Source organism: Heptranchias perlo, chromosome 6 (genome assembly GCF_035084215.1).
Source record: "Heptranchias perlo isolate sHepPer1 chromosome 6, sHepPer1.hap1, whole genome shotgun sequence".
NCBI classification, from domain to species: Eukaryota; Metazoa; Chordata; class Chondrichthyes; order Hexanchiformes; family Hexanchidae; genus Heptranchias; species Heptranchias perlo.
The window spans coordinates 42,862,182-42,880,507 of NC_090330.1; the positions used below are offsets into that span (position 1 = coordinate 42,862,182).

At 42.1% G+C, this 18,326-nt stretch overlaps 1 protein-coding gene across 1 annotated transcript in view; it reads right to left on the bottom strand.

Annotated features, from left to right (window-relative positions):
• Positions 1–17,947, bottom strand: part of mrps9 (mitochondrial ribosomal protein S9) — a 99,353-nt gene extending 81,406 nt beyond the window's left edge. The window contains exons 1-2 of the mRNA XM_067986202.1: positions 17,830–17,947; positions 11,719–11,898 (exon numbers count right to left, since the gene is read on the bottom strand). Coding sequence (XP_067842303.1) covers positions 11,719–11,898; positions 17,830–17,925 — 276 coding nt within the window. The 5' untranslated portion in view covers positions 17,926–17,947. The remainder of the gene's footprint in view (positions 1–11,718; positions 11,899–17,829) is intronic.
• Positions 17,948–18,326: the final 379 nt, after the last annotated feature.

Below are 18,326 nucleotides of genomic sequence, written 5' to 3' on the forward strand. Positions count from 1 at the left end.
TTGTTACTTTATCACAAAAATTGTTTCAAAAGTATCAGTGAGAATTAAGGACTGTTATTGTTTTTATCTGCTGATTTATTTTTGCTTCTGCAAGAATTTCCATGCGTAATTCTAGCCTGAACTTAGATCAGGAGTATGCAGTGATATCCTTATGATAACCCAATAGTATAAAAAGTAAGTTGCCCTGCTGTACGTTTTCCCATATACTTCAATACATAAGTTTAAGTTTTGGTTCATAGGATGCCTATAAAAGCTGACTTTTGTGTTGAGTATACTAAACAGTATTGGGAAGATGCTGAATTATTGAAAATTTGTTAAATCACTGCTATGCACAGGACAAGGAATTGCTCAAAGACATATGGACAGGCTTACAGGTTTAACACTCAAACCCATCTCCTCTTGCCCCATCCATACCATGTGGAAAGCAGAAGAGAACATTTGAGCTGTAATAAATCAGCATGTTAATGCATTCTGCAAACTACAAACAGAATTAAGCTATCAACATATAAATGATCGAGTTGCTATGCAATTAGATTAACATGTATTGTTTTTAGGAATGAAGCATTGAAAATTAATTGAAGGAAAGTAAATGCTTGTATTGAGAAATGGAATACTCAAATTAGGAATTCAATATAAAGCATTTTAGGGTACTGGATCTTTACATCTGAATAAGGAATCAGGTTACCTGGAATTTATTAGCAACACTGAAATCTTATTACTGCAAGTTTCACCATAATTTGCTGAATTAGCAGGACAAGTAAAAAAAAAAGTTTGTCCCAAATGTGTTACAGGATCGATGCTACATGCTTCAACATGCTGCACGTTCATTAAAATTGTAATATCACTTGACTGCCCTCTTCACAAACATACAAGTTGAACTTTAGACATCATTTGTTTTATCATCCGGTGGAACTCTCCAAACAGTTGTGATTACAATCTAAGAAGTCAGATTGGATCATTGACTCCTCATGAGTGGAGAAATAGCAGGGCTGCACCACACCACCGTTCATTCTGACAAAGATCTCTTCAATAATAATTGCAAAAAAAGTTGGCTTCAACCTCACATTGTGCCAAATTTCATACCAGCCTGTTCTTAAGCCTAAATTATTCTATGATGTGGAGATGCCGGTGATGGACTGGGGTGGACAAATGTGAGGAGTCGCACAACACCAGGTTATAGTCCAACAGCTTTATTTGAAATCACAAGCTTTCAGAGCTTTGCTCCGAAAGCTTGTGATTTCAAACAAAGCTGTTGGACTATAACCTGGTGTTGTGCGACTCCTTACATAAATTATTCTAAGGATGTGTGATCAAGTGCCAATCCCCAGCCAAGATGTCACAAGAATAATAAAACCGGATGGACCACCCGGCATCGGACACAACAAAGGCAAACCAAGCCCAGTCGACCCTGCGAAGTCCTCCTCACTAACATCTGGGGACTTGTGCCAAAATTGGGAGAGCTGTACCACAGACTAGTCAAGCAACAGCCTGACATAGCCATACTCACAGCATCATACCTTTCAGCCAACATCCCAGACTCTTCCATCACCATCCCTGGGTATGTCCTATCCCACCGGCAGGACAGCCCACCAGAGGTGGCGATGCAGTGGTATACAATCAGGAGGGAGTGACCCTGGGAGTCCTCAATATTGACTCCGGACCCCATGAAATCTCATGACATCAGGTCAAACATGGGCAAGGAAACTTCCTGCTGATTACCACCTACCGCCCTCCCTCAGTGAATGAATCAGTCCTCCTCCATGTTGAGCACCACTTGGAGAAAGCACTGAGGGTAGCAAGGGCACAGGATGTACTTTGGGTGGAGGACTCCAATGTCCATCATCAAAGGTGGCTCGAGAGCACCACTGCTGACCGAACTGGCCAAGTCCTGAAGGACATAGTTGCCAAATTGGGCCTGTGGCAGGTGGTGAGCGAAAAAACACGAGGGAAAAACCTACTTGACCTCGTCCTCACCAATCTACCTGTCGCAGATGCATCTGTCATGACAGTATTGGTAGGAGTGACTGCCGCACAGTCCTTGTGGAGACGAAGTTCCATCTTCACACTGAGGACACCACCCAACATGTTGTGTGGCACTACGAACCATGCTAAATGGGATAGATTCAGAACAGATCTAGCTGCTCAAAACTGGGCATCCACGAGGCGCTGTGGGCCATTAGCAGCAGAATTGTATTCCAGCACAATCTGTAACCTCATGGCCCGGCATATTCCTCACTCTACCATTACGAATAAGCCAGGGGATCAACCCTGGTTCAATGAGGAGTGAAGAAGAGCACGCCAGGAGCAGCACCAGGCGTACCTAAAAATGAGGTGCCAACCTGGTGAAGCAACAACACAGGACTACATGCATGCTAAATAGCGGAAGCAACATGCTATAGCCAGGGCTAAGCGATTCTGCAACCAACGGATCAGATCAAAGCTCTGCAGTCCTGCTACATCCAGTCGTGAATGGGGGTGGTCAATTAAATGGAGGAGGAGGCTCCGTGAACATCCCCATTCTCAATGATGGCAGAGTCCAGCACGTGAGTGCAAAAGGCAAGGCTGAAGCGTTTGCAACCATCTTCAGCCAGAATTTCCGAGTGGATGATCCATCTCGGCTTCCTTCCGATATCCCCACCATTACAGAAACCAGTCTTCAGCCAATTCGATTCACTCCACGTGGTATCAAGAAACGTCTAAGTGCACTGGATACAGCAAAGGCTATGGGCCCTGACAACATCCCGGCTGTCGTGCTGAAGTCATGTGCTTCAGAACTAGCCGCGCCTCTAGTCAAGCTGTTCCAGTACAGCAACAACATTGGCATCTACCCGACAATGTGGAAAATTGCCCAGGTATGTCCTGTCCACAAAAAGCAGGACAAATTCAATCCGGCCAATTACCGCCCCCTCAGTCTACTCTCAATCATCAGTGAAGTGTTGGAAGGTGTCGTCGACAGTGCTATCAAGCGGCACTTACTCACCAATAACCTGCTCACCGATGCTCCATTGAGGTTCCTCCAGGACCACTCTGCTCCAGAACTCATTACAGCCTCGGCCCAAACATGGACAAAAGAGCTGAATTCCAGAGGTGAGGTGAGAGTGAATGCCCTGGACATCATAGCACCATTTGACCGAGTGTGGCACCAAGGAGCCCTAGTAAAATTGAAGTCAATGGGAATCAGGGGGAAAACTGTCCAGTGGCTGGGATCATACCTAGTACAAAGGAGCATGGTAGTGGTTGTTGGAGGCCAATCATCTCAGACCCAGGACATTGCTGCGGGAATTCCTCAGGGCAGTGTCCTAGGCCCAACCATCTTCAGCTGCTTCTTCAATGACCTTCCCTCCATCATAAGGTCAGAAATGGGGATGTTTGCTGAAAGTTGCACAGTGTTCAGTTCCATTCGCAACCCCTCAGATAATGCAGTCCATGCCTGCATTCAGCAAGACCTGGGCAACATCCAGGCTTGGGCTCACAAGTGGCAAGTAACATTCGTGCCAGACAAGTGCCAGGCAATGACCACCTCCCCTTGACATTCAATGGCATTACCATCGCCGAATCCCCCACCATCAACATTCTGGGGGTCACCATTGACCAGAAACTTAACTGGACCAGCCACAGAAATACTGTGGCTACACGAGCAGGTCAGAGGCTGGGTATTCTGCGGCGAGTGACTCACCTCCTGACTCCCCAAAGCCTTTCCACTATCAACAAGGCACAAGTCAGGAGTGTGATGGAATACTCTCCACTTGCCTGAATGAGTGCAGCTCCAACAACACTCAAGAAGCTCCACACCATCCAGGACAAAGCAGCCCGCTTGATTGGCACCCCATCCACCACCCTAAACATTCACTCCCTTCACCACCGGCGCACTGTGGCTGCAGTGTGTACCATCCACAGGATGCACTGCAGCAACTCGCCAAGGCTTCTTCGACAGCACCTCCCAACCTCTACCATGTAGAAGGACATGGACAGCAGGCACGTGGAAACAACACCACCTACACGTTCCCCTCCAAGTCACACATCATCCCGACTTGGAAATATATTACCGTTCCTTCATCATTGCTGGGTCAAAATCCTGGAACTCCCTACCTAACAGCACTGTGGGAGAACCTTCACCACACAGACAGCAGAGGTTCAAAAAGGTGGCTCTTCACCACCTTCTCAAGGGCAATTAGGGATGGGCAATAAATGCTGGCCTTGCCAGCGATGCCCACATCCCATGAACGAATAAAAAAACAGATAAGCTGATACCAGGCCCCTCTCAAAGTGTCTGGGTCCAGGATTGGGGAGGGGAAAACCAATATTGGCCTGGAATGATTTAGCCCTTCCTATTTTGAGGAAGAAAAACAATTGTTGCACACCTCCTAGCTTCAACTCCCTACATCCTTGGGCAACCTAGGTAAGGAGAGCTCACTCAGTGGCAAATATTTGGGGATGGAGGAAATCCATGTCTTCTCTTTTCATAACACAGCATTTCTATGCTAATATGCAATGCGATTAATATGCTATGCAACCAAGCCATCACCTGCGAACCAATCATTTTAGTCAAGCCCAAAATACTTTGTGACTGTTGTAGCATATAGTAATATTTACCACTTTTATGCTGCATTTACACTGCAGGTTTGGCATTGTCACAAAGCAGTTTTGGCTCTGCACTGACTCTACACTTGGGTAGTGAGGCCTGAACTGATTCCAAAATGAAGAAGAGTGAGACTCCCTTCTCTAGAAAGTTTTGCTCCATTTTGCTCAAGTGTCAGATGGGACACAAGCTTGAATTCATCCCGCACTTGCATTGTAACTGCAGAGTTGGTGCAATGCAATTTCCGACACTACAGATATAGTGAAAATGCACCCTTAGTGAGAAACCTAATCTATGTATTTGCTAATTTTACAAAATAAACTTAATGCTTTTAAGCAATACATTTTTTGTCTCAAACTTAGCACATTAAAGCCCCAAATTAGACTGATCAAAATTACATATGCTTCTCCCCATGAACGACCACATTAATTTTTCGTATTAAAACTATTTTGAAAATGCCAGTCTAGTGGTTACTATTTATTTTTAATTTAACAATTTACAGATTGTACCTTCTTTGAGGACATTAGAATGAACAATAACTTCATAACAGAAATTCCATTATAACCCAGCATTAACCCAATTTTGTTAATTTATAAATCAGATTTCTAAAGTTTAATTTAGCTCACAAAATCCAGGCATGCTGCCAGGTTGACAATGCCTAAGTAGGCATCATTTCACCTGTTCTAGTGACAGAGAATTGAATATGACTGTGCCATTGACTTGGGAAAAGCAGCAGGTCATGTTGGCCATCTCTATCAATTAGTTATCCTGCCAGGACAGTGAAAATGCAGCTATTTATCAATCAATGACTCAACCAAATGTCATTTCTACTGATTCGCTTATAAATTAATAGCAAGACCAGCTAATGTGCAGGTGCTAATTTATTTAAACTGTTCTCAGCAGATTCTTGGAGCTCCATAATCAACATCTGGCACTTAATGTTAGTTGTCAATTTCACTTAGACACGCTTGTCTTAACAACTTTATTTATTATAAATGAGTACAAATCATAATATATCATGAATAATTGTATAATGGATGAAATAGGCAAAGTAAATCAATTAGAAAAAAATCATACAAGTGTATTTAAAGACAAGTTCAATAGAGTTGCTCTGATTAGTATCTTCAAATTCCTTTCTCATTTTGAAAGTACTTTTAAAAATATCTTCTGCAGCATATTGTATAAACTCGCATAGAAGGTGTCCCACGTTATAGTAACCTCCCCCAATTTCCAGTCAAGTAATGGAAATTAAAGAGACAGCTTTTACTGATAGAAGTACCCCTACTTCATAAAAGCAGGAAATTTTTATGCTCCAAGGAGCTGCCCCATCAGTCACTATGTTCCCTCCAGTGTAGGAAATTTGGGCTGCTGCAATGTATTGCAGTGTTGAACAGCACACCAGTGTTGTGGAAAGTGAAGCTGGACACCAGTGCTGCAAAGCGCAATAAAATATTAAACTTGCAGGTGGGGAGCACATTTTTGGAAAGTAGTTCCCCAGATACCCATTCCTTCTCCTTAAAATCTGTTTTCTTATTGTAAAGAAACTATTTTGTAAGTGCCAAACCACAAGGTTTACATATGGTCGTTACTGACTTTGTAATCAAATATCAAAGATAAACCACCACCATCGGACCGACTACTTAAAAAAAATTGAACAATTTACCGATTCTACCTTTGTTGACATTAGAACAAATAAATTCATCATAATCCATTATAACCCAACACTAACCCAATTTTGTGTTAATTTATAAATCAGATTTAAAAAGTTCAATTTAGCTTAGTTCATTCAGATATGCTTGTTTTAGAATGAAAGGAAACATGCAAGAAGATTAGAATTTATTTGCACTATACTTCCCAAGTGTCCTCATGTTGTGGGGTGAACTCTCCCTATCTCTTGGGTTCAGCTCTTGCGATTCGATGACTAAACAGAGCTCACTCCACTCAACAAACATTGCAAGTATACAGACCAGGGCCCAGCTACAGGACAACTACAATTGGTGAGACAAAAAAAGATACCGCAGATGCTGGGAATCAAACAAAAACAGAAAATGCTGGAAACATTCAGTAAGTCAAGCATAGCATCTGTGGAGAGGAGAGACAAGTTAACGTGGCAGGCATAACTTTTCGTCAGAGCAGAGTCCGATTTGCTGAACGTTTCCAGCATTTTCTACAATTGGTGAGTGCAGTTTTAGAAATAATATTAATCGTCCTTCTTACATATTTCCTATTGTTTTAAGCAAGCATAACTGAAAAGGAGCAAAAGCTACCTGAGAAAGTATTTGCAGTACAAAGTACCTGCCCCATCTACAATCTTAGCTTTTATAATGGAATATAAGATGATCTCCCCCCACTTTAAATCCTCTATACGAACGTATGCATCACTTTGATTCATTCCAAAAATACACTGTGATTCATTCCTCACATAATTTGGAAGCTGCAGTCTACACCATCAACAGCAATGGAACTGAAAATTTAACAATTTATCAGTTGCTATTACCATCTATATGCAGCACAATATATTTTTCAACAGATTGCAGTATGTGCTGATTACTGAGCAAGAGTTAACCAGATACATACAGACATATGCAAAGAGAGGAAACACTTGAAACATTTAATTTTACTCAAATAATCACAGAATCTACAGCACACAATGGAGCCATTTGGGCTCATTGTGTCTATGCTGGTGGTAGTTCTTCAGCTAAGTTCCTTCCCCATCCCGCAAGACATCCTCCCGCTTTTTCTCCCTCAGCACTGAGCAACTCCTCATCCTCAGTGATTTCAATCTCCAGCTCATCTCCATTTGAAGAATAATGTAGTCCAACCAAGGTTCTATACAAGTTTAACATAAAGTCTCTGCTTTTCAATTCTATCCCTCTAGAAATGAACCCGAGTGCTTGGTTTGCTTATTTTATGGTCTTATTAACCTGCATCGTTACTTTTAGTAATTTGTGTATCTGTACCCCCAGATCCCTCAGCTCCTCTACCCCATTTAGACTCTTATTTTCCAAGGAGCATGTGGCCTCCTTATTCTTCAGAAGTTTTTCTATTACATCTTTGAGTAAAGATTCCACTATCTTTTCTACCACCGACGTTAAGCTAACTAGTCTATAGTTCCTTGGACTGGTTCTATCTCTCTTCTGAATTCATTGCCCTCCTGTCCTCCCTAAATCTTTCCCTCCATATAATCTCTCCTACCCATATTCACAGCCAACCCTTTGACCATGCCATTTTCCATAGCCTCAATCACCGACAAGGCCATCTCCAACCACTTCCTTGTTTTCCTCACCAACCACATCCCCAACCCACTTCCAACTCCACTTCCTTCTGTGACTACCCTGGAAAACACTCTCCTCCAAGTCAATTACAACTACACTTCCCAACTCCTAACTGTCTAGCCTTTGGGCCTCTATTCGACACGATACTTCGGCAGCAAAACCTTTACTATCTCCCATTCCTGTCATTCCCCCTTGTATGGTCCCTATTTTTGCTCCCTCAGGTCAAAGGGGCACAGACTTGGGGGTATCTCATGTACAACTGGTTTAGCCTTCCACCACCACGGCTGACTGGACTACATCAAGTGCCATCGGGCCTCACTCTCCTCTGCCAACATACTCCTGGAGCATTTTGGAGAGCAAACATAACCACTCCCCATCCCTGATTTTTTTTCTCCACGACCAACCGTCTCCTTAAAGCCCTCTCTTCTTCTCCCTTCGTCCTTACCTCCACCAAGTGCGAGAAGCTCATGGACTTCTTTGTCACTAAGATTGAGACCATCTGCACATTCAGCTGCCTCTACTTCTTTCCTCCCTTCCCCTTGACCACCAAACCACACCTCATCCAATGCTCCATCCTGCCTCAGCCCTGAACCCACATTTTTCTATTGTTTTTTGATGTTTGGAGTAAATTTGTAAAAAGTGCTGCTGAAGCAAAACAATGCCTGTCTCAGAAAGCTTTCTCTCCGGGATGTAACAGACTACCCTTACCAGATTTACCTCATTCTATTTTTTAAAAATGTCTCTGTTATGGTATAGTTTTTGTTCTTGCCATCCTACAGTTTCAGTGCAGATGTACCTCAACAATAGCACTAAGCAAATCTATAACTTGATCACTAGCTGAAAGTGGTAGAGAGTTAGATACACCTGGAGGTGGGAAAGGGTGAAAATGTGTAATATATTACATAGAATGTACAGCTCAGAAACAGGCCATTCAGCCCAACAGGTCCATGCCGGTGTTTATTCTCCACACAAGCCTCCTCCCTCCCTATGTCTAACTCTATCAGCATATAGGAACATCTTCCATTCCTTTCTCACTCATGTGTTTATCTAGCTTCCCCTTAAATGAATCTAAGCTAGTCGCCTCAACTACTCTTTGTGGTGGCGGGTTCCACATTCTAACCATTCCCCGGGTAATGAAGTTTCTCCTGAATTTCCTATTGTATTTAGAGTCATAGAGTCATAGAGTTATACAGCACGGATAGAGGCCCTTCGGCCCATCGTGTCCGCGCCGGCCATCAGCCCTGTCTACTCTAATCCCATATTCCAGCATTTGGTCCGTAGCCTTGTATGCTATGGCATTTCAAGTGCTCATCCAAATGCTTCTTGAATGTTGTGAGGGTTCCTGCCTCCACAACCCTTTCAGGCAGTGAGTTCCAGACTCCAACCACCCTCTGGGTGAAAAAGTTCTTTCTCAAATCCCCTCTAAACTTCCCGCCTTTTACCTTGAATCTATGTCCCCTTGTTATAGAACCCTCAACGAAGGGAAAAAGCTCCTTAGTATCCATCCTATCTGTGCCCCTCATAATTTTGTACACCTCAATCATGTCCCCCCTCAGCCTCCTCTGCTCCAAGGAAAACAAACCCAATCTTCCCAGTCTCTCTTCATAGCTGAAGCGCTCCAGCCCTGGTAACATCCTGGTGAATCTCCTCTGCACCCTCTCCAAAGCGATCACATCCTTCCTGTAGTGTGGCGACCAGAACTGCACACAGTACTCCAGCTGTGGCCTAACCAGTGTTTTATACAGCTCCATCATAACCTCCTTGCTCTTATATTCTATGCCTCGGCTAATAAAGGCAAGTATCCCATATGCCTTCTTTACCACCTTATCTACCTGTTCCGCCGCCTTCAGGGATCTGTGAACTTGCACACCAAGATCCCTCTGACCCTCTGTCTTGCCTAGGGTCCTCCCATTCATTGTGTATTCCCTTGCCTTGTTAGTCCCTCCAAAGTGCATCACCTCGCACTTTTCCGGGTTAAATTCCATTTGCCACTGTTCCGCCCATCTGACCAACCCATCTATATCGTCCTGCAGACTGAGGCTATCCTCCTCGCTATTTACCACCCTACCAATCTTTGTATCATCAGCGAACTTACTGATCATACCTTTTACATTCATATCCAAGTCATTAATGTAGACCACAAACAGCAAGGGACCCAGCACCGATCCCTGTGGTACCCCACTGGCCACAGGCTTCCAGTCACAAAAACAACCTTCGACCATCACCCTCTGCCTTCTGCCACTAAGCCAGTTTTGTATCCAAAGTGCCAAGGCACCCTGGATTCCATGGGCTCGTACCTTCTTGACCAGTCTCCTGTGGGGGACTTTATCGAAGGCCTTACTGAAATCCATGTATACCACATCCACTGCGTTACCCTCATCCACACGCCTAGTCACCCCCTCAAAAAATTCAATCAAATTAGTCAGACATGATCTTCCCTTGACAAAGCCATGTTGACTATCCCTGATTAATCCTTGCTTCTCCAAGTGGAGACTAATTTTGTCTTTCAGAATTTTTTCCAATAATTTTCCTACCACTGATGTTAGGCTCACTGGCCTGTAGTTCCCCGGTTTTTCCCTACTATTTATTAGTGACTATCTTATATTTATGGCCCACAGTTCTGGTCTCCTCCACAAGTGGAAATATCTTCTCTATGTCTACTCTATCAAATCCTTTCATAATCTTAAAGACCTCTATCAGGTCACCCTTCAGTCTTCTCTTTTCTAGAGAAGAGCCCCAGCCTGCTCAATCTTTCCTGATAGGTATAACCTCTCAGTTCTGGTATCATCCTCGTAAATCTTTTTGCACCTTCTCCAGTACCTTTATATCCATTTTATAATATGGAGATCAGAACTGTTCACAGTACTGCAAGCGTAGTCCAACCAAGGTTCTATACAAGTTTAACATAAAGTCTCTGCTTTTCAATTCTATCCCTCTAGAAATGAACCCGAGTGCTTGGTTTGCTTATTTTATGGTCTTATTAACCTGCATCGTTACTTTTAGTAATTTGTGTATCTGTACCTCCAGATCCCTCTGCTCCTCTACCCCATTTAGACTCTTATTTTCCAAGGAGCATGTGGCCTCCTTATTCTTCCTACTAAAATGTAATAACTCACACTTGTCTATATTGAAATTCATTTGCCAATGACGAGCCCATTCTGTAAGTTTATTAATGTCTTCCTGTATTTTTTCGCAGCCCTCCTTGGTATTAACTACATCCCCCAATTTGGTATCGTCAGTAAATTTTGAAATTGTACTTCCGATTCCTGAGTCTATGTAAATGGTGAACATCAGTGGTCCCAGCACCAATCCTTGTAGAACACCACTTCCCAACTTTTGCCAGTCTGAGTAACTACCTTTAACCCCTACTCTCTATTTGCTGTTTTGTAACCAGCTTGCTATCCATTCTGCTACTTGTCCCTTGACTCCACCTGCTCTGACCTTACTCATGACTCTACTATATGGTACTTTATCGAAAGCCTTTTGAAAATCCAAATATATTATATCCACTGCATTACCCTTGTCTACCCTTTCTGTTAGTACTTCAAAGAATTCAATAAGGTCGGTCAAGCATGACCTCCACTTTTGAAATCCATGCTGTCTATTCTTTATTATATTTTCAGTTTCAAGAAGTTTTTCTATTACATCTTTGAGTAAAGATTCCATTATCTTTTCTACCACCGACGTTAAGCTAACTAGTCTATAGTTCCTTGGACTGGTTCTATCTCTCTTTTTAAATATAGGAATCACATTAACTGTCCACTAGTCCTCTGGCACTACTCCCTTTTCTAATGAATTTTTATATATATGTAATAGTACACGGATAACAAAAAGTAAAATCAGAGTACAAGAGAACAAACTTACATCAATATCCTCCTGATTAATTGTTTCTGGATCCTCACCCATCATGTTAGCCAGGTGCCTCTTCCCAATATTGAACTCTTCAATCTGCTGCTTAATGAATTCTTCAGTATATTTCTCATGGAACATAGCAGCCATACTCTTCTTCTGCAAGGAGGAGCTGGTGCAGATTAATCTCATTAGCTAGAATAAAACAAAAAAAACAGCATTATAATTTAACTTACAGAGCTGGAGTGGTACAATGGGCCAGATTTTGCTGTAGCTGGGCATCTAATGGCATGTGCTGTTAGTTAGACTTGCCCCTGTACACTTCAGCTCAAAAAAATTTTGCCCACAAAGTTGTTGAAATTGCAAGCTGATAACAGCGCAGCGGGAGAAACAGGGCATCTGGGACATGAGTGAACAGGACAACCAACAGGGTATCTGAGACTTAAGGATTGGGAAATAAACAGCGGAAAGACTGAGAAGGAGAGTGAATTAAAGGGGTGAATTCAATGTCAAATTATGTACAGAAAGAGAAATAAAGAAAGGGAAAGAAAGATTGGATTAAGAGACAGAGAAAAAAGACACAGAAAGGAAAAGTAAGAAAAAATTTTTAAATTTGACATTATAAAAATCTCCCCGAAAAATGTAAATTCTTTGAGACTCCACACTTGTATTAGTTCATTTTCAGTGCCAGAGAGGTTGATTGACAGTAATTAACAATTAACACGTTGTTAAAAGGGTACTTATGCTACTAATTACTAAATATCTGCGGTGAGTTTAGTTTGTATCTACCGCACAAATACAGCAACTTTATGACATTCAATGCATGTCAATGGTGAGGAAGACAGCGAAATGCCATTTTCACAAAGCTAACGGTGGAGCGGCGCAACTCGGACAGCAACTTTTGGATATTCACATTTATCCGCGCATCTGCTCCTCGTCTGAAGTTGCTGCACCATTTATGCATAAATAACGCCGAATGCCACTATGCTCACCATTAGTTTGTCAGCAAATTCTGGGCCATTGCGTTTTCATACAATTATAGAATCATAGAACAGAATCATAGAAATCATAGAATCATACAGGACAGGAGGTGGCCATTTGGCCTCTTTGAAAGAGCTATACAATTAGTCCCACTCCCCTGCTATTTCCCTATAGTCCTGCAAATTTTTGCTTTTTATATTTCCAATTCCCTTTTGAAAGTTACTATTGAACCTGCTACCACCACCCTTTCAGGCAGTGCATTCCAGATCATAACAACTCGCTGCATAAAAAAATTCTTCTTATCTTCCCCTGGCTTTTTTGCCAATTATCTTAAATCTGTGTCCTCTGGTTACTGACTCTCCAGCTAGTGAAAAAAGTTTATCCCTATCTATTCTATTAAAACCCCTCTTAATTTTAAGCATCTCTATTAAATCTACCCTTAACCTTCTCTGATCTAAGGAGAACAATACCAGCTTCTCAAGTCTCTCCACATAACTGAAGTCCCTTATCCCTGGTACCATTCTGGTAAATCTCCTCTGAACCCTCTCCAAGGCCTTGACATCCTTCGTAAAGAGTGATGCCTAGAGTTAGACATTATACTCTAGCTGATATCAAACCAGTGATATATAAAAGTTTACCATAACTTCTTCGCTTTTGTACCCTATGTCTCTATTTATTAAGCCAAGGATCCCATATGTTTTTTTTTAAAAACACTTCATCAACTTATCCAGCTACCTTCAAGGATTTGTCTGTTCCTACACCCCCTTTAAAATTGTGCCATTTTGTTTATATTGACTCATAGAATCATAGAATGATACAGCACAGAAGGAGGCTATTTGGCCCATCATGACCATGCTGGCTCTTTGAAAGAGCTATACAATTAGTCTCACACTCCTGATCCTTCCCCATAGCCCTGCAAATTTTTTGTCTCCAAGTATTTATCCAATTCCCTTTTGAAAGTTATTATTGAATTTGTTTCCACCACCCTTTCAGGCAGTGCATTCCAGATCATAACAACTCACTGCATAAAAAAAATTCTCCTAATTTCTGGTTCTTTTGCCAATTATCTTAAATCTGTGTCCTCTGGTTACTGACCTTTCTGCCACTGGAAACAGTTTCTCCTTATCTGCTCTATCAAACCCCTTCATGATTTTGAACACCTCTATTAAATCTCCCCTTAACCTTCTCTGTTCTATGGAGAACCACCACAGCTACTCTAGTCTATCCACATAACTGAAGTCCCTCATCCCTGGTATCATTCTGGTAATTTTTTTCTGCACCCTCTCTAAGGCCTTGACAGCCTTTCTAAAGTGTGGTGCCCAGAATTGAACACAATACTCCAGCTGGGGCCTAACCAGTGATTTATCAAGGTTTAGCATAACTTCCTTGCTTTTGTACTCTATGCTTCTGTTTATAAAGCCAAGGATCACTTATGCTTTTTTAAACAGCCTTCTCAATTTTGTCCTGGCACCTTCAAAGATTCCTGCACCCCCTTTAAAATTGTACCATTTAGTTTATATTGCCTCTCCTCATTCTTCCAACCAAAATGCATCACTTCACACTTCTCTGCGTTAAATTTCAACTGCCATGAGTCTGCCTATTTCACCAGTCTGTCTATGTCCTCCTGAAGTCTGACTCCTCATTTTTTTTCTTCCAAAATGCATCACTTCACACTTCCCTGCATTAAATTTCATCTGCAATGTGTCTGCCCATTTTGCCGGTCAATAAAATCAATAAAAATTGATATTTACCTATAAGCATATTTATCACCCAACTCAAGCAAGAATTGCCTTTTCAGCTTTCCCCTCATGATGTATTGGCAAATTGCAAGGGTCCCACATAGAATGATTTTGAACATTCTCAATCCAATTCCAGAGCACAAAACTTTCCACAATTCAGTAAAAACTAAAAATCTGGACTTGTAGCCCATGAATGATGGATGTGAGAACCGGAGATTTCACATTTAAGTAGTAGGGTATGTTCTTCTGTGTCTGAGGAAACACTGCTGAGTAAGCAGAGGCATCTTTACCCTGTAAGTGGTTGTGTTTGACACTCGGTGCCCAAGGTGGAAAATAAATGTTCCATTCCTTCCAGACATCCTCATTTTGATGAGCATAAAAATTAATAATAAACACACCGTTAAGTTGCACTGGCAACATTGGATACATGTCTTGTACTCCTTCAAAATATGGAAACATAATTGGTTTGAAAAATGGACAAGGCTTAACGGAGAACTCTACAAGAGTACTACAACTGATTAAAGGGAAACAGTCAGATAGCATTGAAACTTTTTGGATGGAGACAGTGCCATCTACCAGCACCTCATGCCAAGTCTTCAGTATTTGTTGGAATAGAAGATTCTTATTCCTGTTGCCATTTTTTCTAACAAATACTACATACACACCATACAGCTTACTGCTGACCAACTCCCATAGGCTAATGTTAGGCTATTCAGGATGTTGCTACATTGTTATGTACTAAGTTTTCACAGGTTTCTGTAACTTGTGTGGTTCAAACACTATTTGATCCTTAATTTATAATGGAAGTTGTCCTTTTAGTTTATATATTTCAAATAGAAGAGGTGTCATGGGCATTGTTTTTGTTAGGTGCCCAGCCTTGGCTCAGTGGTAATACTTTTGCCCCTGAGTCAGAAGGTCGTGGGGTTAAGCCTCACTCCAGAGACTTGAACATATAATCTAGTCTGAATCTTCTGTGCAGTAGTGAGGGAGTGCTGCACCGTTGGAAGCGCTGTTTTTCGAATAAGAGGTTAATACGAGGTTCCATCTACCCTCTCAAGTGGACGTAAAAGATTCCATGGCACTATTCAAATAATTGCAGGGGAGTTCTCCCAGTCACCTGGCCAATATTTATCCCTCAACCAACATCACTAAAACAGATCATCTGGTCATTAATCTCACTGCTGTATGTGGGACCTTGCTGTGTGCAAATTGGCTGCTGTGTTTCCCTCATTACAATAGTGACTACACTTCAAATGTACTTCATTGACTACAAACACACATATATTGCCTTTCGTACCAAGACTGTTCTTCATGCAACTTCAGCTGGGAGAACTCCTCATTAAGCCAAACATCGCCAGAACTTCAGTTTTACTTTGACCATTTACAGCAATGCAAGACACTTTCCCCCCTACTTCAGTACCAAGGAAGCTTTAAGAACTGGGCAACTCATTGCTTCAGGAAACCAGAGCATCAAGCTGCAACCACTAGGCTGAGAAGTGAGAAATTTCTTCCCTGCCTTATTAAATAGAGCATCAGCAATGCATAAAGTCAAAGGAGCAAATTACTTGTAATCCAAAAGTTAGAGGTGCAAAATTCTGGGAATTTAAAAAGTCAAGATTTTTTTATTTTTGGAAAGAACCTCAATTCACATTGCAAACAATAACTATATAACAATCATATACTACCTGTAATGCAGAAAAACGTGTAATCAAAAAATTGATGCTAAGCCAAGGGAGCAGATATTAGGATGACCAAAAGCTTTGTGAAAAAGATGGGTTTAGGAAAGAAATTTCAGAGTGTGTGCCTAGGCAGATTCAGGCATTCAAGTTTTTGAACTGATTTACTGACACAGCTACATAGCAAGAAAGCAGAACCAGAGTGTGGAATATAGTTCTCCTTCCCTCATACTTCCTGTTGCTTTCATGTACTACCTTGTGGCTATTTATAGAATGGGAACAGAATGTCCACCTGCACTCTTGGTTGGTAAATAATCAGATCCATACAAATTTTAAACTGGCCATTCAGCCTGTAATTTCTAGAAACTTACAATTTACTCCACCTTCTTTTGTTAAGATTTTTCTTCAGTTTACTTTTCTTGCTGCCCATATTTTATGTGCATACATCCATTGTTTTGAACTCCTGAATTCTAGTCACAGAGCTTATACACATATATATTTAAAAAAAGGGAGTTTATGTCCTTTTACACAAATACATACCCCATTCCAAGCAGTACAGAACCAGGAAATGTATTTTGTCTTTCCAATTACCACCTGCTCTGCCAGGTTAACAAACCTGATTTCACCATCTCAAACCAGTGCAGCACTGGTTAGTACTGGACGAGCAACCCAAAGGTGATGAATTCAAATCAGAGCATAGCAAGTTGGGATATTGAATTCAATAAATCTGGTCTTTTGTGGGCTGGCACTCACATAAAATGACTACCAGATTCTCATAAAAACCCAACTGGTCGACTAACGTCCTTCAGGAAGGCACTTTCCATTCCCTACACAGTCTGGCCTATATACGATTCCAGACACACTACCTGGCAGAGTCTTAATGCCAACTAGGATGGGCAATAAACACTGCCTTGACAGTGTCACCCATATCCTTAGCACATATTATGGAAGCAGGGGAAGGGAGGACATTAAAACACAGGGTTCCTTCCTGGCAACAAGGATCTTGTACACAAATATTAATGGCAGGAAAGAGGAATCAGAGATAGGTTTTAGAGGTAGAGCTCGGTATCATCATCGTACATATGGAAGCAGATCCCCCTGCCTGCAGATATTACCAAGGTAGAGCATGTAAATAAGAAAGACAGACCACAAGGTGACAGTACAAGGATTCTAAATGCTTCACAGCCAATTTTATTGAAGTGTAGTCACTGTTGTGATGAAGGGAAACATAGCAGCCAATTTGCAAACAGCAAGATCCCACAAACAATAATGAAATAAATGACCATTAAGCTGCTTTAGTGATGCTGGCCAGTACAAGCCATCTCTTCAAATAGTGTCATGGGATCTTTTACATCTACCTGAGAGCACCTGGATTGAACCTCTCATCCAAAAGATAGCACCTCCCACAGTGCAGCAGTCCCTCAGTCCTGCACTGAAGTGTCAGCCTGGATTATGTGCTCAAGTCTCTGGAGTGGGCCTTGAACCCATGATCTTCTGACTGAGAGGTGAAAGTGCTACAACTGAGCCACAGCTGTGGAACCAGATGAGGTTGTCGTTGGAGCTGGTGAGTGACTTGGTGGGAATGAGGCGAGGGAGCAGGTCAGCAGGACCCGAGGCTCCAAAACCGGGCTTTGAAATATTTCTCTCCCCTGGAACCGACTGCGTCTGATCCGGAGCTACACATCCACGGTGAGAAGGGGCTGAAACAAACACTTAAACCCAGCACTCACAGATGACATCCTGACAGCAGTGGGAAAAGTCAGCGCCGCCGAGCACCCGCAACATCTCCGCAGCAACCCACCAAACCTCCCACAGCACGCAGCCATTTTTTTTGGTCAGTAGGGAACGGCACTGCGCATGAGTGCCAGGTAACCTTTCACCTCCTAACTTGTTTTATGAAAAAATAAATTGTAGTACAATAAACCGTATACCCCGGGTTAGTCTATTTTATTTTTGAAAAGTGAAGCTTTGTCACTTGAATCCAGCCAGGGGTTTGGGATGATGCCGGGGCGTGCGCACGGAATAACACAACTGATAACTGGAAGTGCACGAGCTGCGCAGGCGGAGTGCGTGAACGCGCTTTCCAGCCACGAGAAGTAACCGCTTTTTTGTGCACGCGCCGCGACGATGCGGCTTCACATCTGAGGTTTGTAAACCAGTCGTGGGATAATAGGCAAGACAGTTATAGTAATGACATAGCTTGCAACATCATTTATGGCGCTTTAAT